At 41.4% G+C, this 25,465-nt stretch overlaps 6 protein-coding genes across 6 annotated transcripts; 2 read left to right on the top strand and 4 right to left on the bottom strand.

The window, feature by feature from the left end:
* Window positions 1-90: 90 nt before the first annotated feature.
* L201_005752 (uncharacterized protein) lies at window positions 91-8,104 on the bottom strand (the record flags this gene model as incomplete). Its single annotated transcript, XM_066221481.1, has 10 exons — window positions 91-309; window positions 389-625; window positions 707-1,075; window positions 1,140-1,789; window positions 1,860-3,054; window positions 3,119-3,733; window positions 3,776-4,495; window positions 4,554-4,616; window positions 4,666-6,531; window positions 6,587-8,104. 10 exons carry the CDS (start codon window positions 8,102-8,104, stop codon window positions 91-93), a joined length of 7,452 nt encoding a protein of 2,483 aa, XP_066077578.1.
* Window positions 8,105-9,282: 1,178 nt separating this feature from the next.
* Window positions 9,283-11,643, top strand: L201_005753 (uncharacterized protein; the record flags this gene model as incomplete). The annotated part of the gene is made up of 5 exons (XM_066221482.1): window positions 9,283-10,014; window positions 10,074-10,090; window positions 10,226-11,021; window positions 11,077-11,147; window positions 11,214-11,643. The coding sequence occupies 5 exons, from the start codon at window positions 9,283-9,285 to the stop codon at window positions 11,641-11,643; spliced, it is 2,046 nt and encodes a 681-aa protein (XP_066077579.1).
* A 355-nt stretch (window positions 11,644-11,998) lies between these two features.
* L201_005754 (uncharacterized protein) lies at window positions 11,999-12,922 on the bottom strand (the record flags this gene model as incomplete). The annotated part of the gene is made up of 3 exons (XM_066221483.1): window positions 11,999-12,039; window positions 12,177-12,245; window positions 12,322-12,922. 3 exons carry the CDS (start codon window positions 12,920-12,922, stop codon window positions 11,999-12,001), a joined length of 711 nt encoding a protein of 236 aa, XP_066077580.1.
* A 358-nt stretch (window positions 12,923-13,280) lies between these two features.
* Window positions 13,281-14,736, top strand: L201_005755 (uncharacterized protein; the record flags this gene model as incomplete). The annotated part of the gene is made up of 4 exons (XM_066221484.1): window positions 13,281-13,416; window positions 13,511-13,877; window positions 13,955-14,309; window positions 14,386-14,736. 4 exons carry the CDS (start codon window positions 13,281-13,283, stop codon window positions 14,734-14,736), a joined length of 1,209 nt encoding a protein of 402 aa, XP_066077581.1.
* Window positions 14,737-15,064: 328 nt separating this feature from the next.
* Window positions 15,065-16,694, bottom strand: L201_005756 (uncharacterized protein; the record flags this gene model as incomplete). Its single annotated transcript, XM_066221485.1, has 7 exons — window positions 15,065-15,101; window positions 15,162-15,321; window positions 15,422-15,667; window positions 15,738-15,808; window positions 16,004-16,068; window positions 16,224-16,393; window positions 16,466-16,694. The coding sequence occupies 7 exons, from the start codon at window positions 16,692-16,694 to the stop codon at window positions 15,065-15,067; spliced, it is 978 nt and encodes a 325-aa protein (XP_066077582.1).
* Window positions 16,695-17,187: 493 nt separating this feature from the next.
* On the bottom strand, window positions 17,188-25,158 carry L201_005757 (uncharacterized protein; the record flags this gene model as incomplete). The annotated part of the gene is made up of 9 exons (XM_066221486.1): window positions 17,188-17,409; window positions 17,476-18,487; window positions 18,538-18,705; window positions 18,758-20,832; window positions 20,889-22,563; window positions 22,622-23,251; window positions 23,300-23,603; window positions 23,653-24,547; window positions 24,601-25,158. The coding sequence occupies 9 exons, from the start codon at window positions 25,156-25,158 to the stop codon at window positions 17,188-17,190; spliced, it is 7,539 nt and encodes a 2,512-aa protein (XP_066077583.1).
* Between the last annotated feature and the right edge of the window lie 307 nt (window positions 25,159-25,465).

The following is a 25,465-nucleotide window of genomic DNA, read 5'->3' on the forward strand; positions in this document are numbered from 1 at the left end:
AGACAATACGTATGACATGTTTCCGCAAGACATCTGCTACGACCAAGAAAAGGCTTCTTCATGACATACCTAAACTACAACTCTGTGTGATTACTTCCGTTCGACATACCAAGTTCCTTCATTTTCTTCCTTGCTCTCCACATTTTTATCGTTATCTTTCACCCTCTGATCTCCATTTACAGGTAGATCAGTACCATCTGAATTCTTGAATGGCTTTGTATTCATATAACTCTTAAACCTTCTTCGATCATGCTCTAAAGCAAATTGACGCCAATATACATTTTCTTGTGTAAGTGCTTGTAATCGGACCTATTAACGATTGTACGAAATTTAAATCAGCTCTTACATGTTCTAATTTAACGATATATAAATAGTCATCTGGACTTACCTCTTGCATCCTGCTCATAGCTTGTCTTTCACTGGCTATGATATTCCAATTTACCTTTTCTTCTTTCTCTTTCTCTAACTGCTTTCTCATTTCTTCCATTTTGGATTCGGCTTCTTCTCTTCGCTTGATCTCATCAGTCAATTTATCAGATAAGGCTCTTTCAGCTACAGAGTTGGCGGAAAGCAGACTAGAGGTCGATAGTTGTAGCTTGGCAAATCTATCTGCTGATGCTTCGAGCTATTGGAATATGGAATATGAGTTATGTTCATTGTATGGAAATTTGGCTAGTCATGCATGGTTGTCAATCAGAGGACTCACCCTATCCCGTAAAGAATCTACTTCTCCTTGTAAAATCCTATTTCTATCTAGAACGCTTTCGTGTTCTCTCTCCCGACTTTCCTTGGAATCAGACATGTTTTGATCTAACTTAGTCAACCTCTCCATTAGTTGTTCCTGGAAAGTTGATGTATTTTGAGTTACTTCAAGTAATGTTGATTCGCTAGCTGATTTTTTCCTTTCTTCCTGTTCTTCATTCTCCTTTTCACTGATTGTCTTTTCAAGCGACATCATCTTTTCAGCTTGCTGGTGAATCTGGGAAATTTGTTCATGAATGGTCGTTTGCATTGCGATAATTTCTGATTCTTTCTGAACTGACACAGCCTGAGATTGGTCTCTCTCTTTTTCAAGCTACATCAAATGAAACACGATAAGCTATGACTTGTGATTCGATCCACAAAAGCTTCGAGCTTACCTGTCCTTGATACTTTCTTAGTTCACTTCTCAAACCATCCTCAGTATCTCTTCTATCATTCAACGATTTAGCCAAAGCATCTCTCTCCAATTCAGCTGCTAAAGCTCTAGCAATCACACCATCTAATTCACCTTCTAATCTATTTTGCTTTATAGTCATATTTTCCATTCTAATTGACATCCTATCTAGTTGTATTCTTAGTTCATCTCTATCTTGTCTTGTATCTTTCAACCTTTGACTTAAAATATCATATTGAGCACGTGATTCTGATAGATTGTTTTGTTTATCTTGAATCTCCTCACGTAATCCAACTATCATAGTACGTTGTTCAGCTTCATTCAGAGATCGTTGATCAGCTGCATTTTGTGCATATTGTAATGCTTCTATAGCTTGAGATATCGTTGAACTTCCTGATAATTGTGAAGAAGCTACTTCATCGAACTTGTCAAGTTTAGCATGTTGACTTGTAAGTATAGCCGCAAACAGATCTCTTGAATGGGATATTTCATTATCGTCGACCACAGATGTTGATGTTTGATTGGCGGTCTCATGTAGCGCTGCAAGCAGACGAGAGTGTTCTTCCAGGATGGATGTGACGCGTTCAAGAATGTCTGGCTGGGAGGGGTTATCTTGAACTTTGTCGGCGATTGCTAGTTCAATTGATAAATTCAGCTTCATCCATCTCACGACAGGCTCGATAGAAGCTCCTGTCACGCTCACCCTGCATAGCCTCGAGAACGGTGCTGTTTATCGTTTTGAGACCCTCTTCCACTTGACCTTTCATGTCATGTCCCTCTTTCAAGATATCTAAAATACTGTTCAATGTTGAATTTTGTACTGGAACGTCGGGACGAGCTGAATCTAAAGGAGAAGAAGACGAGCTGACAGCGATCATATCGTCTTGATTAACATTGACCATTCCTAATGTCTTCCTCTCCTCTCTCATAGGGAATTCTACTGAATCCCTCCTTGATGTATCCTCATCAGATTTTAAAAAAGCCCTTAATTCTCCTACTCTAGTAGCGAAGGTTGATGCTACACCCATTCTGATCTCAGCAGTTGCAAGAGGAGAATCAAGATCATCCAATTGATCTTCTAAAGGCATTGTGTGTCTTCGCATTATCGAGGGCTTAACATGATGACCTAATTTAGAGCTTTCATTTGCCATCGGGTAAATCCATTCTCCGAACTTTGTGTTTACCGTGAGAGGGTTTGGACTTGGCTCTGGTTCCGGATTTGGTTGGATGTCGTCTTGAATAGCAGTTGTTGCCGTAGTTGTTGGAGGTAATTCGGGACTTGGTGCAGCTGACCTATCGAATCCCCGTTCTTGATATTTGGTACCGATATCAGTCTGAGGGTCGATGAAACTGATATCCCAATCATCTTCTGACCCATCATCCAACACTTCAACGGGATCTTCATTGACTATTGAATGCTCCGCGGTATCGTTCAAGGATCTAGCGGGGATCAGAGGAGATCCATCAGCTGTCATATATGCAGCAGAAGTGAATGTGTCGTCGGTTGACTGTATAGGAGTCGGATAACCTTCTTTTCTAGATGAAGAAGGGACGATGACAGTATCAGGATGATTGGGTGAAAGATCTGCTGGAGCATGATTACCGTCTTCTGTTAGGACAGGGTGGAAATCGATACTTCCAGCGTTCGATAGTTTATTGGTATGAGCTGATACTGGTGCATCAGGCTGTTCTTCACCTTCTGGTCGAGGGCTGATTGGAATTTGAACAGGCTGGGAAGTATGTATTTTGATCTGTTCAAGAGGTACAACTGCTTCCAATGGTGCAAGCGCTGGCGTATCAGATGAATGATACGAATTTTCCTCCAAACGTTCACCAGCAACGCGGCCTTCTCTTTGGGGCCTGTCGGATGATGCAGGTCTTGAGAGAGCTGTCTCGCCCTGATACAACGCATCAGCCGAGTACCACGTCTATGCATTGAGTGAGAGTGAGGAGAGTACTCACTTCATGACTTATAGCTGACAATGCATCATCGATGTCTGATCGAGGTGAAGCGTCCCTTGTGAGTGAAGGCTCATCGCCAGTCACGGTGGAGGCAGTCGGAACTGGAGTAACCAGGATCAAACCTCTTAAATCGTCCGTATCATCTATAAGTCTTCCTTCATCGCCTGAATCTTGCGATACATTGAAGTTACTGTCTGAAGTAGGTGTACAGCCTATTGGAGCGGCAGGACCAAAAGCGACGGTATCGGCTCTACCTCTGCCAGGTGGCAAATGTAGCCTATTGCTGTTTGCAGGAGAGGTCTGTGGCTGAAGATCGAATTCAGAGGATGGAAGTATAGATTCGTCCGAGCTAGGTGGTCTGATCAGATCCGGAATATCGGTTGCGGATTCAGTCGTTATTTCAGGATCCCCTTTAATTGTATGCGTTTGGTCTGATCTTGATTCGTTGTCCAGCTGTGTGTTGGCGATACTCGTTGCTCTGATATGGTGTTCGGTTGCTTGATCCGGTATAGTACCGGTAGGTGGAACGAACGGTACAGCTTTAGGTCTAAGGATAGCTTTTGACGATTGAGCGGATGATTGTGGTGAAACATAGGCTTCTGCAGCAGCAACAAGCTTTCCGTCTCCATTAGTCGATGATATCGAAAGAGCTCAAACTCTCTCATCTTTTGATGTCCCTGGTGTAGGTGTGATGGTACTCTTGGACATCAGGGATGATGTTTGTGGAGGGATAAAGGCTTTCGCTGTAGGGCGAAGGTGGTCTCCAGCAGGAATCATGGAAGAAGCGGATCCCGTCTCTGCTCTGATCACTGATCCTGCAAGTGGTGGAGGAGCGGGTAAGAACGTTGCGTCTACCGATGGTAACGAAGAATGGGGTGCTGTAGTTAGCTGTCTTTCGACTGAAGATATTTGTTGATATTGCGGCGGCATGAAGGTGAAAGATGCCGATCTCGGTACAAAAGCCGGCGCATTAGCGTTCACAATAGCTTGAGCGGGAGGGACAGTGAAGTTGAAAGATGTTGATCTTGGAACGAAGGGAGCAGCACTTGGTGTCAAGTTTGGTGTGATACTTGATGATTTTGGTAATCTTGATGATATTCCTAAAGCGCCATACGAAGAAGTTAATCGAGGGGGTTTGAAGGATTCTGCAGTTGGTCGTAACCTTTTGGCTTGTGGTGATAGCGGTACAGAACTATCTAGACTGAAAGATTCAGTCACACTCTTTCTTGAAGGGTCCATAGCAATCGATGGTCTTTTTTTGTGTGAGGCCTTGACGGTCTGAAGATCTTTCAATACGAATAAAGGCTTATTTTCAGGTTGGCCATTTTGGGATGATTGACTTATAGTATGCACCCGACCCTCACTTCTGCTGGGTGACTATAAAATAAGACAGAATTAGCTTATAGGCGCCAACGAGGATCTACATTCAGCTCACCGTCGGTCTATCAGTTTTAGATCTCATGGCCAATTGTCTGAAATTTTCTAAATCAGCGGGTCGCTAAAAATCATGTCAGCTAAATCATGATCGTGTGCATATACTAGCTCACCTCTTTCATTATATCAACGAAATCACTTAATTGCTCCTCAAACGGCGAAACCGATTGTTCGGTGTTTTTGACCCATTTGGTATAATCGCGTTGTTTTACCGTAGGCGTATCTAAATCTTCTGACCATGCTCTCATCTTAGAAATCTCAGTTGGAGTTTCTTCTTGATCGGTTTCTTCTTGTCTACTTCTTTTTTCTAATCTGCTCGTAGGCGATACTATACTCAATGTAGATTTCTCATCTGCATGAATATTAGCTCTATCTTCCCAAGGTCGGGTTTTCGATATTTCAGTAGTGGAAAGTGGAACTTCTTCAAATTCAGCTAAATTGAATTTATCATTTATCCACCTTTCTGTATCTGTAGAATCGGTTTTCGCGTGTGATTGAGATTCTATTCGAGCTGGAGTCGAGTGCAATCCGGGTCGATCGAGAATATCATCTTCATCTTCACCTTCAAGACCCCAAGCGCGCATTTTCGATGGTTCCGGAGAAGGTGTCCATGCACGTAGGCGGGAGATGTTCTCGTTGGAATTTGCAGGATTAGTTGGATGACTTTGCTGGTAAGGTAGATTGGGTACAGCTTGTTCTTGTTGGATTTCATAAGAGTTCATTTCCGTTGGGCTAGCGAAAGACTTGACACTGTCCGCTTCCTCTTTCCCGTCATCACTCCACGCTCGCATTTTGGATCCTGATGGAGCAGAGAAGGCGAAGTCTTTGCCCTGAGCTGAAACAGCTGAGGCAGCCTGTTTATTGTTGTCTTCATACACTTCATGAGATTGAGACTCAGTATCGTTACTGGCCGTTTTCGGGTCTTCTAGCCGAGCAGGACTCGATATTGTGTGTTCCCCTTGACTGTCTTCGGTCCAGTCCATATCTCCGATATCATCCTCTCCGTCGCTCCAAGCTCGCATTTTGGAAACACTTTTAGGTGGAACGAGAACTTCATCTCGAGTTCTTAATGATTCTGAAAGAATATTATTGGGGTCACCACTAGTATACTTTGATGTTTGCGTACTTTCAGGAGACGATTTAGCGAGATTGTTGTTGGGATTTGTTGCAAGAGTCAAACCGTGAGTGATTTCTGCTTCCTCCCAACCGTCATCTGATTCCCCTTCATCATCGCTCCAGCCTCTCATTTTTGATTTTCCTTTTGATTGTCGCCAAGCATCTATAGCCATCAGAGATCCATCTATTTTTGGAAGTACATCTTCATCTTTCTCTGCTTCATCGATTCGTTTCCACGATTCAGTCGAACTTGTGGAAACTTCCCGTACATGACTAGATTCAGTATCTTGCCTGATATGAGTTTCGTTTACCTCTCTCGACAAGCCACCTAGTTGACGTTGTAATCCATCCGCATTGTCCAATGCTTCGCCAAATGAAGACCGTTTGTGCTGGGATGTGATGCCTGAAGTAGGTGATGTATATGATGGGAGATAATCATCTCGTGCCTTGGGATGTGAGGCCGAGCCAATATGCGTGATAGGCTCTGATGGCATAGGCTGGTCGGTGGAGATAGAGATTTGATCAGGATCAGCATCGGCAATAGCTGGTCGTGGATTATGACGATATTCCGCTTTGGTTGCTGGAGGTAAGGCCACTTGTATGGGTGAATTGGGGTATTCATTCCATGGCATTCCATAATCTACCTTCTGATCTTGCTCTAGGGTTGGCGAAGCAACAGGGACGGTATCTTCAACCATATTGACAGATAACTCATCGTCATCATCATCTTCTTCTTCTTCTTCAAGTGAGCTAGGTGAATTGGGTTCCAAGACAGCCGAAACCTCCGCTTCCGTTCCGTCCACATCCTCATCTCGCGATGACTGCTTTGAAGGTGTAGAAGGACGTAATCGTTCCCAGCAATTCTGGATATCACCTATCAGCTACTTATCTCAAAGATCTGGTTGTGAGCGGACTCACTTCGTCAGGAAAAGATACCAATACTTCTTTGCCATTCCAAATGGTTTCCACATATGCTGCTTGTTCTTCCGGAGTAGAGTCAATACTTGGTCTCCGTAGGGTATCTTCCCCTGGCTGATCGGGCGATAGAGGTAATGGGGTTCCGGTGGGAGATAACCTGAGTTTAGACTTAGGCCAAGGATAAGCTTCTTTTCTTGGTCTCTTTACTTCTTCTTCTGCTTCTTCTTCTTCCTCTTCCGGTGAACCTTTGTCTGAATGCTCTCTTAACCTCAGTGAAGTAGGCGATCCAGGCGAAGTAAGTGGTTTGGCGGGTGAATCGGGTGGAGAGTAATTGGAAGGGGGTAGTTTGAACACTAAAGGTTTACCTTTCCATTTACGTTCTGATGTCTCACTATTGCTAATTATCTTTGCTAATGACGGAGAGGATAGTTCGGTGCTACCCTTGGATGGAGATAAAGTTGGTGAAGTAGTCGTGGATGTTTGAGGTGTTTGTATAGCTAATCGCTCTTCGAATGTTTTACCACCAGGTCCACCTAAAACAGCTTTTGGAGGTCCACCTTCCTTAGCTCTGTAGCCTCTGTATTTCTTTTCACCGACAAAATAATCTTCTTCATCTCCATTCTTTTCTCTGTTTCTATCTTTCCGTCTACCATGATTTGGCGATAGAGATATTACTCTCCTTTCAGAATTTGGCGAATTGCGACTATCGTACGGAGCAGAAATCACTGATTGTGAGGGAGGGCTTATGGCACGTTGATCCAAGATACCCAATGGTGATAGAGTGAGAGGTAAAGATTGATGGGATTGCTTTAGCGGTGAAAGGGAGGTGCGTGATGATGAATCTAATGTCCATGCTCTGTTCATTGGTGGAGGGGGCGTATGATATGTATGAGCGTGGTTCTGGATGAAAGTCATATCAAGTGGAGTCGGGTATGAAGGCGACGTGGTTGTTGAGCGAGATATTTCTAGCATCGCTCTGTCGTTCGCATAATGCTGGCTGTCATGTTGTATATGCAGAGAGGGCGGCATCATGGTTGGATTAGAACGCTGTGGAGCAAACTGTGGAGGATGATCGTAGCTGGGTTGTTGCATGATGTTCATACTAGACATATGAGCTTGATGAGTGGGTTTCCAATCCATAGTTCTAGCTAAAGCTTGTTTTCTGGGTGATACTCTTCTTTCATACGGTTCTTCATAATTTCCGTAATCTATGCCTAATCCAGATGAATCATCATGGTATCTTTTCAGTCTACCTAAACCGCTGTCGTTTGGCGTTGAAATATCTACAGGCTGGAAGCTAAAGCTCGAAGCTCCGGGATTCAGTTGTGAGCTTTGGGAATCATGCCCATATGGTACTGGTGTATCATGCGGTCGAGGTTGAGATACGGATCTTTGAGGGGTATCTGAAGGTAAAGGTGGGAAGCGAAAATTCTGATTAAGAGGATGAGGTTGAACATGTCGTTGTTGAGGATTAGGAGGAGGTGTGTTTGGATCAGGATAATTGTTGTACGGGTACATATCCAGCTTGATAGGGAAATGCGTCAATTTGATGATTGTAAAAGCAGAATGACATAAACATACGCACCTATCTATCTTCCACCCGGTCAGCTATTCATAAGATTCGTATAAGTTTCGTCAATGGAACAAGATACCAGTTTCCCTGTAGGCTAACTGTCCAGATCAAGGTATAACTCAGTATGACAAGGTAAAGAAAACCTGGAGAGTCAGAAACAAGGGAAAAGGAAACATAGTCAAGTTGGATATGTCATGGATGCTGCTAGTGCGTGGTTAGCAGTAGTATACGAATGATTGGAGAATACTCAGACGTGTGTGACTTGTCAATTGACGTTTTGGTGTAAAAAAGGGGCGCATTGATCGCCGCTTTGATATTTGATCATCATCCACAAAATCCCCTTCTATTTTAATTGTCAGGTCAAATATGATACTTGTCATTTCTTATTGTTCTCCCGTCCATCCATCGGTGTGATTCGAACATCTTCATATATCATGATGATAATAAAATTTAGAGCTATATATCGCTTAAAAAGCTGGACATGGATATGAACATGAACATCAGCATATCGACAACGTATATAGGCAACCTGTTATAGCTTACTCTCGGTCTTTCCTTACCCTCGGTCCTACGAAACAATACCTCTTGTCGGCAACTAGCAGAATGATACCTCGTATTCAGCTTGCTTGATAGTCTAAGAAACACATTCAATCCAGCCACTTGCAGCAATCGCTCCAGGTTACAACACCAATCGATATCAGGCATGTATCCAAAGCTTATGAATCCTTACGAACAAAGAAGATCCACATACATGCGACATGAAGCTGTCCTTAACGCACGGATCATTTTGTCGGTTTTTTAGTACAGTACGCGTCATATTGGTGCCCCACTTGTCTTAGGGTGATTGTCCCTTAATTTCAGACTATTTTAAGGTTTTTAGTAACAATTTAAGCTGTTCCTCTTTCCATGACGTCGGATGGCATAAAGATTACCTACAGAATATAAAATACAAAATGTAACATGATAAGCTGACAGAATTACAGAGTGAAGATATTCAGCTATCTTCTTTTATGCGTTTTCTTCACTATATATAGATATCGTTTAAACCAGTTATCAGCAAGTCAATGCTTAGTCGTTTTAATGTTCAATCCATATCATCGAATATAGTATAAGTTCTGCCAAAATGGCTTTACCTTCGACATATCAACTTCACCATTCTTTACCTAATCGTTCACCTAATCAAAGGCCAAGATCATTATCTTTATCTGAATATCAACCGTTAAACTTCGATAGAGATGCTTTAGAATCAGCATATCAAGCTTCTTTAAATCTACCTTCTAGTCATTCAAGCTCCTTGACTGGTCATACACCTATAGATTCACAACGATCATCAACATTTCATGGAGCAAGTACCGAAACCCATGATACCTCAATCGATGATATTAGCAATAATGGGGATATCCTGACTCATCCGAAGGGAGCTTTTGCTGGAGTAGGAGCAGGACATACCTTGACACCACCTCAATCGCCATTACATCAAGCAACAACGAAATTGAATCAAGCGTCTTTATTATCTCCTATACCAGCTTCACCAAGTTTACCTTCTTTGCCTCCGGTAAACGAGAAAGCAAAACCAAAAGCAAAACCACCTACTCCACCACCACGTCCAAATGAGCATGAAATCCCTTCCTCCACGTACCCTCCTCGCTTACCACCTAGACATCAACCGTCATCTTCAGTGGATTATAGTCATATACCAAGTCCACCTAGATTACATATGAGAAGAAGTCAATCTGAAATTGATATGATAGGTGGCCAACAGTGGGATGGTGCGTATGAGTGGATAGAAGGTGATGGTCAAGGTAGATCAAGAAGAAGAGCTTTACCTGCCATACCAACCAACGTCCCTGTGCCTGTGAGTCAGCTTTGTTGCTATCGCTTCGACTGATAAATGCTGACCTCCATGTGCGATAGGAACCACCTCAATGGGAGTGAGTTGATGTTGTTGTACCTGCTTGCCGTCTTCTGCCATCCAAGTTTGGAAACGATAGGATTGGAGAAAAAAAGAGTGCAGTCGATACAACCGATAGAAGTCTTTTTGGCTGACAGATATGCTGTGTTTTTAGACCCGACTACAAACCCCAAATCCCTTCCGAGTTGACAGCACCTTCAGCTCAACACGCCTATGCGAGTTTAAGTGCTCCTCCTCCCAATCTACCACCAAGAAAGAATCCCCGAACGTTCCAGCAAGTCAGCATGGGTTCGGCTCCAAGTTCGACTGTAAATCTAGCTGGACCTTCTGGATCAAGTAGTACAGTTGGTATATTTAATGCTAGAGCTGGACCTAGCACGTCAAGACCGCCAATGCCAACTGGACCAAGTGTAGGAACAGTATTTTCAACTACTTCTGAATCTAGTTCAGGTGGTTTACCTATGGTATCGCCACCAGCTGGGGCACCTGATTATCCACCTGCGCAATCTACTTCGAATTCAGGTAACTCTTCCACTCAAGCTATAGTCTCGAAACCAAAAAGAGATGCAGAGAAAGAAGTTCTGTTAAGAGCACAAGATAGAATGTTAATTTGGTCAACGCATTACTTAGATCCATCTTTGAGACAATCAGTAATTAATGTACCATATCAATTGACAAATGCCGCTAATATAGCCTTGAGTGGATTATCAAGTGGACAAAAAACAAATTACAATTCAACTATTGGTGCACCTATTGATGGTTTAGCTAGAATGGCAAAAGATTGGGTCGTTACTCCAGATGCTAGATTTATAAGTGAACATGGTGGTATAGAATTAGGCTTAGGTATCATTAATTCCCACCAAATTGAGGAGAGTTGGGCAAAAGATAAAGGTAGGAAAAAAGCTAGAGTTGAGGTTACTAGTAGAACAGGTGGAATCAAGGTTGACCTGGTGAGTTGCTTGGTAATTTGCATCGAATAAAGAGCTAATATCAGCGTGATAACAGCTTGAATTGGATGAAGATAGGCAGATTGATTTGAAAATAGATACGAAATCAGGGGATGTTTTGGTACTATTGTAAGTTGCGACTGACCTGTAGTTCAATTTGGGAGGTAGCTGATATTGTTTTCGTGTATCACTTAGACCAGATAATTTTCACGGACCTATACATATAATATCATCTAGACCACCTGAGTTATTGGGGATAATCTCACCTCTGTTAAAGCCAATCTCGAACCCATATTCAAATCTATACACAACATTCATGGTGCCATTATCAATATCTCGTAATAATGAAAACAGCTTGACAGAATATAATACAACTGTAAATATAGAAAAACATCTATTTAAAAGCTTTAAAGAGAAAACTGAGCTGTTTGATCAATTATATGGTGGCTATATAAATCATTCAAGAATTGATCATTCAAAAATTCAAATAAAATCCGAAAAATCAAATTCAAGGGTAATCTTAGCTTTGAGAGATTCAAACGATGAGAAAGATTTAGAAAATTTAGGTTTAAGAGTCGGCGTGAAAAGTGGTGAAGGAAAGAAGAGAAGATGGTGGAAAATGTAAAGCGAATTTCTCATAGCATGATTCACGAAGATACGTCTTCGTTGGGGAGAGGCCTAGTATCAGTGGAACGAGGTTTGCCGTTCATATCGATTTTTTGCCTGCCCCGACTGTATCGGATCAATACACGGATTGTATGGTCACTGTTTACGAAAAGTTTCTTCAATAACGAAATATACACGAAAAATAATATAATTGCATAATTTTTGATTTAATGACTTGATGATGGGTATATATAGTCGTATCTTGTAGCTTGGTATAATCTATGGTTGGTTATTTATACACGCGTATTTATAGTTATGATATAGTGATGATATTTATAATGATAAATTTTGTCTTGCTGGCTTTTTGACACAATCTAGAAACAGCAATCACAATCGAATGGACATAATGGAGTGCCTGATGTAATAAAAGAAAATGAGTAGCCATTAGTATTCAATGTGATAGAACCCCTAGATCTAGAAGTAAAGTCTTTCGAAGCAGTCTCGTGCTTTCAATGAAATGTGTGAAATGAGTATATACGAGTTAATACTCACCTCCTGCAGTTGGATCAATAGCTAATTCAGCTTCTTTGTAAATCAAGAAACCTTCTTCAGTCTTACGTCCTATACAGGAAAACCAAGGCATTACCTGTATCAGTACATCGTATAGGAAATGACCATAGGAGATGAATTGACTCACTTGGTCCAGTACCTCTAGAATCAGCAAATGCCTCATCATCTTCTTTATCTTTATTTGATTTTTTGTTTAGGTTTTTATTTAGTTGTGCAGTTTTAGCTCTTTGAGCTTCTATCCTTTTACGTATTTCATTTATTGAGGATGGATCAACAATTTCTTCCACCTTTCTAGTTGTTGCAGCGTTACCTTCCTCTTCGTCCGATGTGAATTCTTCATCTGAGTCAAAGTCTTCAAAATCTATTGATTCATCATCGTCATCATCATTGTCATCGTCTTCACCTTCATCATCATCATCTGAATCAGACCGAGGTTCAGGTATAGATTTCGATTTTTTCTTTTGTAAAGGTTCTTTTGCTTTGGTTTTGGGTTTCGAGCTTGATGCTACCGCATTCTTCGATTTCGCATTTGATTCAGCATTATCTTTTTTACTCTTGTTTGCTTTCGTGGCAGCTTTTACTTCATCAATCTTTCTTTTCTTTGGCGCAGCAAAAATATCATCGATTGAAGTTGATTCTTTCTGCTTTGAAGGTAGTTGTTTTGATATACCTGCTTTATTTTTTGTTTCTTTCGTAGTTACAGTTGACGAAGATGATTTTTTGCCCATTTTGAAGAGATTCTAATGTCAGTATTGAAAGAAAATGATATAGCTAATATTGTAATTGGAATTGCAGAAAAAGTTGAAAATCAAAATTTCAACACTTATCATCTTACGCGTATGGTGAGTACGGTTCACTACGGTGATCACCGGGTATATAAATCCCGATACTTTAAACCTATATATCTAGATATAGTAGATACATTGACTAGTTCCCTCTTCCTTTTGCATTTACAGCATCTACCTGTTATCCTAGAGGAAGAAGTTCAACAAACAGGTCAGACTTCTTGTGCTCAGCAGTAATCAAAAGCTAAGATCAGGATCAAGATAATAGCTATCTTTGGTAGAAGGCTAAAAAACGCTCAAGATGTCACCTATAACAGCTTATCATTCACTCCTGTTATCAAATCTATCAACAGTTCAAACCATAGAATCAGGTCTAAGTAATATAACATGGTTATTACCTGGTAGATTTGAAGATGCTGAACTAGCTTCTGAAGGATGTAAGTGATTCCTTTTTCATCAACTAGTTTGTTGTTTCAGCTTGAGCAAACGGTCTGTTAGCTGTCATCTCACTTACTTACTTTGTAAAAACAGTATATGCTTTTCTAGGATTGGTATCGAATTATCATGATGGGATATTAAGTTCACATATACCTAAAGAATTATCATTACCACCTCATCCATTCATCAGTAAACCCATAAATCAAGATGAGGAAGTTGATAAAGCTGGTACACCGATACAGGCGCAAACTCAAGCTCAAAGGATATTACCATTACTTCCAGCAAGATCTCAACATACAAGATATGCGAAATACTGGCAAGATAAATCTTCAATATATAGAAAAGCAAGTAAATTATTAACTACGATAGGTTATTTGGAGTTGGTCATTGAGATGGTATCAAAGAGGAAATTTGGTGATCGAGTGAGATGGAGGGTTGTTCTGATTATCGAAGTAATAAAGTGAGTTATCCTCCTAAGAAAGTGTCATCTTATGTGAGTTAGGCAAAACTGATTTGATCATCACCGATCCACCTTAGAACATTCTTACGGTTGACGATACTGAAGATAACGAAAAGACCAATACTGTCACCATGTACACCACAACGAGAAATTGATTTCTCTTCTTTACCTTCTGGTATATTGTCTTCTTCTACTTCTCCTCCACCATCAACTTCTACTTCCGATACAATCCCCCAGATACCACTCACACCCTCCATACCACCTTATGCCCCATTGAACAATCACTTATACCCAATGATAAATAACTTACCTGAAACACATTTATCACATCCGTTAAATCTGATTAAGGAATTAAAAGCTAAAGAGTACATATCAGAGATCATATTGAGCTCAGTTGGTTTGATACATGTCTTATTGTTGATGAGAAGTTCTGTAAGTTTACTTGTTTAATTCACATGCTCTCTTTTAACGAAGGCGCAAAGTAGATATTAATGATCATCTTTCTTAGCGACACCACAATGCCTCACAATATAAACCATATTCACTATCAACATTATCAAGATCGTATATACCTTATATATCAATGATAAGATTGCTATTATTATCCCGTTATCTCAGACCAAAGAACAGTCAATCCAATTTGATTATGGAACATAACGCATCACAAGATAAAAGGTTACTGGCAAGAGCATTTTTGACTGGTCCAATGTGGTTAGGATTTACAAGACCAAAGGTTTTAAGTATATCAAGTAAGTTAGAAAAGATACCTCTCATTGGTTTAGTAGGTGGTTTGGTTGAGGGTTATTTGCCTTTAATTGATGATTATTTCTACTGTAAGTATTTTTTCGGTCAGACCTAGCAAAATTTGTCAAGAGGTTGTCTATGCTGCAAATGGGTCACAGAAAGAGCTGATTGAACGCAATCGCGTTTTTATCCTTCAGATACCTCATCGTAAGGCCGTTAACCGTAAACATTTCATGGGAATGTAGAACATTTGTAACAACGGGTCGGTTGGAGTTTAGAGCTTATACCTCATTGCCATTTGCCTTTGAAAATGTACATATGCATAATACAACCAATATGCTCACATGAAGCAGATTTTCATCCGCATTGTCGCATTCGCTCTCTAAGTTCTCGCATCAAGGTGCAAACGATTATGTTTTGAGTTGAGGCCTCGACAGGTTGATCTACATTTTTTTCTTCAATAAACCTTTTTGCAACCACCTGATCAAGTGAATTAGCTTTTTGACCTCTTCACATAAGACATCCAAAAACTTCACTTACTTGGGTATTTTCTTTTCACCTGGTTTCGTGCCTGTCCCACTACCGATTGGTGATTGGGTGGTACCACTCGCTGAAGATGATGATTCTCTAGGGACAGACGGAGGTAAAGGTTGAGAATGAGCTTTCAAATGATCTTTTATGGGTGCGGGATATGAGCTTGCTGTAGAAGAACAAAGAAAATGAGCCATGCGAATCTCAACTGATGTCTGTCGATTTTAAGTGATCTGCTACAGCTTGGAATTCCCCTTGGCTATACATACCGTTCAACTCGTCATCATCTTCCCATCTGATCAGCAAAACACTTTGTGGAACTAAACCTAATTCATATAGAGTTTCTGTTTTGCTACCTGTACCACCTTGTAAACCTCTTATATTAGTTGAACCTTTTATATGACCATAATTTGCTGGTGGTATAATTGATGTTTTCGCATAGTTTGTTTTTGCTTTTGATGATGTAGTGATGGATGGTATAGGATGTTCAGGATATTTTGTTTTGGGTGGTTGATCTATTTTAAATGGACCGAACATCCTAGTTAGCTGATTTGCTATAGGGTCCTTCTTGGTTGATAAACTCACAAAGTATGAATGGTTTCGATATTACTTGTTCATTCAGAGCTATTCTTATGAAGTCATAGACTGGTTGTATACTGCATGGCAAAGTCACGATAACAGTCAATACTTCCCCTTTCATATACCTGTGAGTAAAAGGACAAAGAGGTGATGAAGGACACCGGATTAAGTAAGAACGGTTTGAGAACGGGATAGTCGGTAGAAGTGAATACAGAACTCAAGTTTCTTGATCAGATGATTGAAGGATACGAATTCATTTTGTTTCGACTCACGGTGAACTACTTGGGAAAACATGTTGTATTATCGTACCATCAGAGAATTTGATTCTTATCGTCGTCTATATAAGAGAAAATTCGCAATGAGATCAAGTGATTGATTAAAGAGTTGCATTTTAGTCAGCTAACTGAACTAATAATACACCCTTGAATACTATTCTTGGGATTATATTGAACGGTAGGAATAATGCTACTTTCGTAGATAGTTGAAACTTACATTAGGCCATTTTTCTTTCTTCAATTTTTCTTTTTCAGCTTTTTCTGCGTCACGGAATTTTGAAGTTAATAAAGGAGCTTCATTTAATTTTTTATTTCTTGATAATACTGATGAATGATGTGATTGTACATCGGATAAAGTAGGTTCAAAGAATTGTTCGTCTAATTCGGCTAAGAAAATATACCAAGAGGAATCAGTCTAAATGATATTGCCATACGTTTGATATAAAGCTTCAGACTCACTTCTAGGTGTAGATGTTTGTGATATTGGATTGTATACTTGAATATCATCATTCATATTTACGTCCTCCTGTTTTGTCGCAAATTCATTCGTAATGGGTATTGATGATTCAGCCTGACCAGAAACAGTTGAGGTTGGTGTAGCTTGATCGATTATACCTGGATTCATAGTGGGACTGTGATCTTCTTTGGCATCCTGCTGTATAGTCTGGGATATGTCCGATGAGCTCATGATGTTGACCCGTAGCAATGGTATTGTTATCGATGGATGAGCCAAATGAAGAAAGAAATCAATAAATTACCTGTGCATCCATTATAATTCACCTTCTTCGGCCTCCTTATCGCTTGGTGACGTATAACGACGCGTGGCTGTGGTGAGTGGAGGTTATGCAAATCCTTTTCTCATACATTTTCTGAGTTGCTTTCTGAACAGATACACTTTGTCATGACGAGAAATGCATGTTATTTATATATTTTTATTAACATGAGGATATATTTCATTTGAGAATCTATAATATCCGAATTTTTTGTGATGTATGAGAAGAAAATTTGTTACAAGGTTATAAAAAAGTAGAAGAAAATCTATGCGACAAATAATTAAATGTGTAAATGAGAGAGAAAGAAAACCGGAGAAATGTATATGTATGTAAAATCACCAAAAAAAGCCCTTCGAATATATCTATATAATTCCCTTTCACCTTCCTATAGCAGAGCAAATTGCATATCTATGGTCGTCTAGGTTCACCTTCAAATACAGTTGAAGGATCTAATTCACCATGAATAATATCATAGAATAATTGAATAGAAGATTGTCTGACCCAATTCCAAGATGAATCGAATGTTCTTGCTTTGAGAGCAGAGAACGCTGGAGCAATACCATCAAGGTATGCATCTCCATGTTCAAGTTTAATAGCGTCAAGTTTAGCTTGAAGTTCTTCAGCGGTAGCCTATATATCAAGATGTATTGTCAGCATATCATACTTGTCATGTGAAAGATGTGAGTAGAAACTCACCTTGGCACCTTCAGCTTTCTTATCACCTTCACGTTGATCTTTACCCAAGTATCTAGACAACAATTCGATTTCTCTCTGAGCGTGTTCTTCTTGTTTCAAGACGAAAGCATCGAATTCTTCAGAGTTCATAACTGCACCACCACCAGCAGCTCCACCGGCACCACCGGCTGCACCACCTGATGAAAGTGAGATACCACTGTATGAAGCGTAACTTTGAGCAAGAGTATCGAGGAATTGTTTACCTTCAGTTTCAGATCCTAATCTCTTTGGAGGTTCATTGAGAATACCAAAGAACAATGCTGAATCAGTTCTTAAAGGACCTAATCCCCATTGTTTATTCAAGTGTGCTCTTGCAGCTGAAATGTTGAAACCACCAGGGAATTTAGCAGCAACCATTCTGTTTGTTAAAGCCATAGCATGTTTACCTAAAGCTGAGTATCCTACACCTAAAGCAGCACCCAATTCATCAAGAGGTAAATCTTCACCCTTTTCAGGAGCGGAAGCAAATTCAACTTGTAAATCACCAAGAATTTCGTTTTGCAATGTTGATTTACCACCTGAAAGTTCTTTGAGTGATTTACTAAGAGGAATCTCACCAGCTTGTTTCTTGAGTTTCTGAGCGATGATAATTCGAACGGTATCAACAGCTTTAGGAGGAACATCGTCAACGGCGGCAGCAGCACCACCAGATGGAGCGGCGACAGGAGCAGCAACAGCAACTGGAGCGGCAACTGGAGCAGCTGCGGCAGGGGCGGAGGATTCTGCAGCAGGAGCAGCTTCTTCAACAGCTTCATCCTCGAAGGCGTAGTAAACTTCTTTTTGGTTCTTGGCGTGACACAAGATTTGTCGAGTAAGGGAGATAGCACCATCTTGAGCTTCGTATTTAGCTTTGAGTGTTCGGGTGGCCATACCGGCGAGTACAGGACTTGGACCAACTTCGATAAGTCTCTCGAATTTGGCAGCGGTAAAGAGGATATCTTGTGTCTCAATCCATCGTACAGGTGAGGCGAATCTGAAGATTGATTAGCAAAGATAGCTTTGAGGAGACGATGTAAGACTCACTGATAAGCAAGACATTCGGTCAAGATGTTGTAAGCTAATCTTTGTCTCTGAGCAGCAGAATCCCATGATTCTTTCTCCCAGTTTTTGAGAATAGCTTCCATTCGAGGAGAAGCGGTTTGATCGAAAATCTTTTGAACATATGATTTGGATACTTCGAAGGTTTCGGCGCTAGATAACAACTTAGCATATGAATGCAAGTCAGAGAAAGGTAAAAACTTACATCAAGTTAGGAATGTATTTGCCAACCAATCTATCGGGGTTGAGCTGAGATGGATCGATCTTCTTGACTAAGTAATTTCTGAAAGCCAAGACTCCCGGCCAGAGGTATCGAGAGTGGAAAGGTACATCAATTCCAGGTAATGGGATAGTAGCGAAACCTCTGTCAAGTACGACTTGACCATCTTTCTTTTCTTTCTCAATCATCATATCCCAACATCCGTCAATGATTTCGGCAAGTTTCTCTCTGAGTTCTTCTTCTGAAATCATGGTTGATAATTTTTCGAGATCAATCTTTTGAATCTTGAGCATGTTGAGGACATTGGTCAAAGTTGCTAAACCTTTAAGTTCACCTGCACATACATATTGTTGGTTGGCGACGTTCAAGTTAACAATTTGAAGTAAGATATCTTTTTGTTTACTAATAGTGTCAACAATTTCTCGTAAAGCCATTTCGTTGAATGTTTTACCGACTCTGGATGGATTGGCAGCCATCATTGCGTATTGTGATTTACCTTCGGCATCACGTTGGACAGCACGTTGCATGGTGATACCTCGGAAGAAGACGACATCGGCGAGGGATGAGATAGGGAGGACATCGGCGATGGCGGCAAGGGCTGAATATTCACCTAAAGAGTGACCAGCGAAAGCAGCGTTGGTGTCGATAAGACCTTTAGCTTTCATATCGTCGAAAGCGGCTTTCTCGGTAACTACTAGAGCAATTTGAGTGTATTGAGTGGCGAAAAGTAAACCTTGAGGGTGAGAGAAGGTGTAACTAGTGGTGTAAAGATCGATATCGGCGAAAAGAGGGAGAGTCTTGACTTGACCTTTTTCGTCAATAGTATCGTAGGTGAGATCCATGTATCGTTGCCTGATAGCTTGACCTTTGATACCACCAAAGTGGATGGTGAGTTCTTTAGGGTTGTTTTTGACAATGTTAACAATAGAGAAACCGTATGTTGAGGTCAAGTGAGCATCGGCAGCATCCCAAACAGCTCGGGCGACTGGAGAGTTGTTGTAAAGTTCCATACCCATACCAACTTCTTGGGAACCTTGACCAGTGAATACGTAAGCGGTAGGCGGTTGAAGGACTTCTGAAGTACCATCAATGACTTTTTCACCCCTTTGGTTGAATGCTTCGACTTTGACGACCTTCTTACCATCTCGCATAGCGACATGAGTAAGTTTGACTTGAATTTGGTCACCAGGAAGGACCATACCAACGAAACCGACTTCGTATGAAACGACTCGTTCAGGGTGGTTATCGGCAACAACTGATTCGATGTATTTTCGGGTAGCAGCACTTGACCACATACCGTGAGTGATGGTTCCAGGAAGAGAAGCGAGATCGGAGAAGTATGGGTTAACGTGAATAGGGTTGAAATCACCTGAGATTTTGGAGTAAGGTTCGTTGGTAGCTGGAGTGGTGAACACAGCTGAAGTAGGATCTTCGATAAGGGAGTAACCACTTTCAAGAGGGGTTGGTTGACCGATTTGTTGACCGTGTCGTTTAAGGTATTCAATTACTGGGTTACCGTGTAAGTTGTGAGCTTCGTAGTCGATGGTAGCAACTTGAACAAGAGCTTTGGTACTGCTTCGAACAAATGCGGCACCGGTAACTTTGACAGCAGCGAAAGATGATTTATCTCTGTATCGGAGTTCAGATTTGGTCTTGAAGGTAAGGGTGGTGCCAACTTCAAGAGGTTTGGAATCGTCGTCCCATTCAAACCATGGTTTAGCTTGCAATACACCGACTGAAGTTGGTTTGACTAATTCAACAACATAGTCGGATTCGTCGATAGTTTCAAAGGTGTTTTGGTAGTCGGTGAATTTACCTCTGTAAAGGAATGATGAGGTAACTTCGATGACAGGTTCACCTTTTCTAAGTACGTAACCTTTGACTTTGACGGTTTTACCACTATCTGAGTTTGAGACAGAAACTACTCTAGCTTCGGCGGTACAAGCATCACCAGCTTTAACAGGAGCGACACCTTCGATCATTCTGAAACCGTTTGATAAGTGAACAAGTTTGAGCAAGTCACCGTCGATATCGGATGGGAAAATAGCTTTCATGATAGACTAAGAAGGATCAGCGCAGTTCTACAAATAGGTAAACTCACCTGCCAGCCGAGGACAATAGCAAAGTCCATAGGAGCGGAAACTTTATCGTTTCTAGCAGATTTGAATGATTCTCCTTGGTTACCGACAACATCACAGAATCGTTGGACGGCTTTAGCATCGACTGTGACTTCTTCACCGGTGAAAGTGGTGTCGAGAGCAAGTTCAGGGAGAGTTTCGTTATCACCGAACCAAAGTTTCCAGTAGAAATCCTTGATTTTCTTGTTTCGACCGTCAACAATTTCATGGATTGGTGCGTAACCCATATCTGGTTTGTATTTAAAGGCGAAGTGAAGAGGTACAGTGACACCTTTTCGTTCTTCGTTTAAGACAAGGGTGATATCGTTGGTAGATGAGTTGAAAGCGAGCTCAACAGCTTTGAAGTCAGCTGTGTGAGGACCGAAAGATCGAGCTGAGCCGTATAATGTGACTGAAGAGACTTTGCCGTTGTCTGATTTGACTTCGACAGTTTGGTTTGGTCGAGGAGTGAAGATTCGTCTGAATGGGTTACTGATGTAACCGGCACCTTGAACAACATTGACAGAGGTCAAAGCAGCACGCAGCCAAGAGACCTCAGAACCAGCAACGACTTCAATCCAATCATCGACAGAAGGAACAGATTTACCAAGTTTGATGGTTCGTACACCGTCAGAGGTTGACTCGGCAACGAGACCAGTCTTTGGTTTACCAGCTTTGGCACCGATGTAATCGATAGCAGGTACCTTAGATTCGTCACCACCGTAGAATTGATCGAGGATCTTCTTGGCGAGGAGACCTTCGATGTTACCAAGCATATCTTTGATAGGTTCATCGGCAACGGTAGAGTGTTTGACAGCCATAGGACCTTGGAGGATACAAACTCTTTGGGGATCTTGATCAAACACAGCATCGATGTCTTCAGCAGCCCAGAGAGAGTCTTTCTTGAACCAAACTTCAAAGGTGTTATCGAGGATAGGAATGAATGGTACTGGTTTTTGACCCGGTCGTTGACAGATAGCAAGGAAGTATGCTTTATCTTCAGCAGCGACGAGTTGAGTTCTGGCTCTTGGGTATGAGTTGAAGAAGTTTTCAATGGCTGCGGTAGGTTTGTCGAGGGTAGCGAATGATTGAAGGAGGGATTCTTTAGTTCTGATACCGTCAACACCAGCAAATCTTTCTTCGACTCTTCTAAGCCAGTCACCAACTAAGTTTCTAAGGGAAATATCTACCCATCGGTCTTGTTTGGATACGTACATAAGTCGAACCATTCGTTGGGTGATTTCCTCATAAGTCATTTTACCAAGATCAGAGACAACGGTACCGTCAGCTTTTTGACCAAACCAAGGTTTGTTGAAATCTTTGTTGAGTCGATCGATAACGTAATCTTTCTTGTTTTCAAGCCAAGCAGCTCGTTTTTCTCTTGGTTGAGCGAAGACGGTATCATCGAATTCTCTCCATAATTTGACACCTCGAGTAGCGATCTTGTGGATAGGTTCACCGAGTTCTGATTTGACAGTAAGAATACCACCTGTTGGTTTGTCGTAAGTGCCTTCCCAGGCAGCATCTTCAACACCAGGAGCATCGACAATAAGTTGTTTGACTGAAGCACTAGTATCGGCTTCCTTGGCTACCATGACTCGGGAACCGTAAAGTACACCATCGAAAGGCATTGGTTGGAGGTTGAACATTTTAACGGACCATTCACCGGAAATGCTACGGGTACACCGATGTCAGCTATTTTTCGTTGAAAATGAAAACGAGGTAGACTTACTAAGGCCATACATCATCAGCTCCACCGAAACCGGAACCGGCAATCAAAGAGATGTTAGGGTTTTGTCTAATAGCGGCATAGGTGGAAATAATAGGTTGATGGAAATCTTCACAAGAGTGGTGACCACCAGCTCGACCACCGGTCCATTGCATGATAATTGGGTAATCTGGATTGGCAGCAGCGATGTTGATGACTGATCTGACACCTTCGACTGATCCTGGTTTGAAAGAGATGTGTTTGATACCAGCGGCTTTGAGAGCAGTAATGATTTCGGTAGCTTTTTCGGAAGATGGAATACCGGCAGCGACACAGAAGCCTTCAATTGGGAGACCTTCTCTTCTCATTTCTTGCCAGAGAGGGAATTGGAAAGAGAATTGTCTTTGGTTGATATATAAAGCGTTAAGAGTTATACCGACACCTGGTTGAGTTCGTTTTTGAATTTCAGCTACTTTAGCTCGGAGCGCGGTAGGGTTGTAGTGACCACCACCAGCAAGTTCGATATGGTAACCAGCGTTGAGAGTAGCTGATACAAGGGATGCGCCAACGGTTGAAGGTGTCATACCAGCAACCATGATAGGAGGTTTACCGAGAAGTCGGGAGAAGGGAGTATCGATGTGGATTTTACCGTCACTGTGAAGGCGTTAGCATTGACTTCAGCTTGGGAAGCAGTTCACATACAGAGTTTTGACAAGTCTTGGTGACCACTCTTTAGCCCATACAGACTCTTTCCGTATCTTGTTGGCATCGTAAAGTTCAGCAGCTGCTCGACCTTTCTCACCAACAACTACGATTCTAACACCTCGACCTTCAAGGATTCTACCGGACAAAGGTCCGATACCTGAGTTTCCACCAGGTCCGAAATCAACAGCATGTGTAGCTGTAGCTGGGAAGTTAGTAGCCTTTGACCATTGTATTTGCTGAGTGAAGATTTGATCGGAAAGGGATGCAGTAAGGGAAGACTCAAGTTGTCGGAGATCAGATCCTGCAGGTTAATTAGCGAAAATCGGGACGTGAAAATGCATACCACTCACCACTTTCGGTATGGTAGACGGCAAGAGCTAAATCTGAAGTACTCCATAATTCTTCACCGTTCAAATCTTGTTGAACTAATTTTTGAGTAGCACCTTCTAGGTAATGACTGTGGTATGGAACGTTTACAGGTAAAAATCGAGTGGTGAAAACAGCCTTTCTTTTTGAGAACGGGATTTTACTTTGATCAAGACCAGGTGCAGCCATGACTTTTCGCAAGGCAGTTGCAAGACCGTATAAAGCTTTGGCGGGTGCAGTGGCAACGAAGTTGACGGGACCGTTGTATAAAGAGATACCGATTTGAGAGTTGGATGGAAGGTGTCCGTTGACTTTTTTGATGTGACCTTCAAGAGCTTTCAACGATAAACCGTTAACTGAAAGCATAGGACTTGGTACCCCTTCATTGTTGGCTACTGAGTCAGCGACTATTTGAGGCTCAAGTGATAATAATGGGAAACCTTCTTGACCTCTAAGACCGATGTAGAAGAGGTGCTTTACGGCTTTAAGGATGTTCTCGTTAAGTGATTGCCATGAGTTGGATGAGGCGATGGCGACAGCTGAAATGACACCTTGGGAGTGACCAGTTGCACCTCTGAAACTACTACTAAACTCTGATGGTGAAAGATCGGTAACTCGACAAGATACAACGTATTGAGCAAGTTGCGTTACACCGATGAGTGGAAGTGAGAGAGGGATGGAAGCGAGATATTCGACAGTTGGTCGAGGTGTAGATCCATTGAGCCATGAGATCAGGTCAAGACCTTGGGAGTAGTAGGTGTAACCATCTGAATCGGCTTTTTCACCGAGATCAAGAAGAAGGGACGTGATTTGTGAAAGAAGAGGTTTAACGAAAGGTGTGTAGGTATCGTAAAGGAGTTGAAGCTCGTTGAAGTAGTGCTGAAAATCTCGTCAGCTTGGACAATATAGAAACTAGTTTAGAAATCACTTACTTCGTTAACACCTTGACCACCGAAAAGAGCATAAAGCTCGGCTGAACCATTCTTTGAGGCTTCTAATAAAGCTGATGGATGAGCTACTTTAGCTTTATCACCTGAAGATTCTTTAGCAGTAGCGAAAGCTTTGAAGTAAGATTTTAAAATTTCTGATCTTAATTCGGGTTCAAATGATTGTACAAGTGAATGAACGTTATCTGAAACTAAGAAAAGTTCATTGAATCTATTATAAGCTGAAAGAAGAACTTGAGCTAATTCTGAAGAATCTTGATCTGCGTTAACTTTATCAGCGGCAAAAGATAAAAATCTAGCTAAAAGTTTGATTTGAGGTTCTTGTGAAGGTGCTTTAGGTGTAGCGTTTTCATCATCTTCCTCTACTATAGGTGCAGATTCATCATCTCGACCTATTCTTGAATCGTGAAATTGTTGAGCGAGGACTTCGGAAGTTACCCAAGCTGATAATGGTGAAGCTGGGACAAGGATAGAAACTCGTGTTGATGATGAGTGGAGAACGAGTGGTCGAGAAGGAGTAGAGCTACTGAAAAGGGACGCCATGTTGGGCGATTGTATGAGAGCTGCTCAAACTCTTCGATAGTGGTACAAGAGAGAAAAAAAAAAAGGATGAGAAAAGGAGAAAAAAGATGGACAAGGTAAAAAGATGAAGTAAAGTGTTGTGAGGTAAATGAACAATAACAGTCGTTGAATCTGTTACTCTAGACGATTGACTGAGAATGATCAAATGAACACCTATGCACCACCATACACGTATAAGATGCTCAACAAAGATAATATTTGATTTTAGAAATAATAAATCATTGCATCCCCATTTGAATTCCCCAAAACACACCGACAAACACGTGGC

Source organism: Kwoniella dendrophila, chromosome 7, assembly GCF_036810415.1.
Source record: "Kwoniella dendrophila CBS 6074 chromosome 7, complete sequence".
In the NCBI taxonomy this organism is placed as follows: Eukaryota; Fungi; Basidiomycota; class Tremellomycetes; order Tremellales; family Cryptococcaceae; genus Kwoniella; species Kwoniella dendrophila.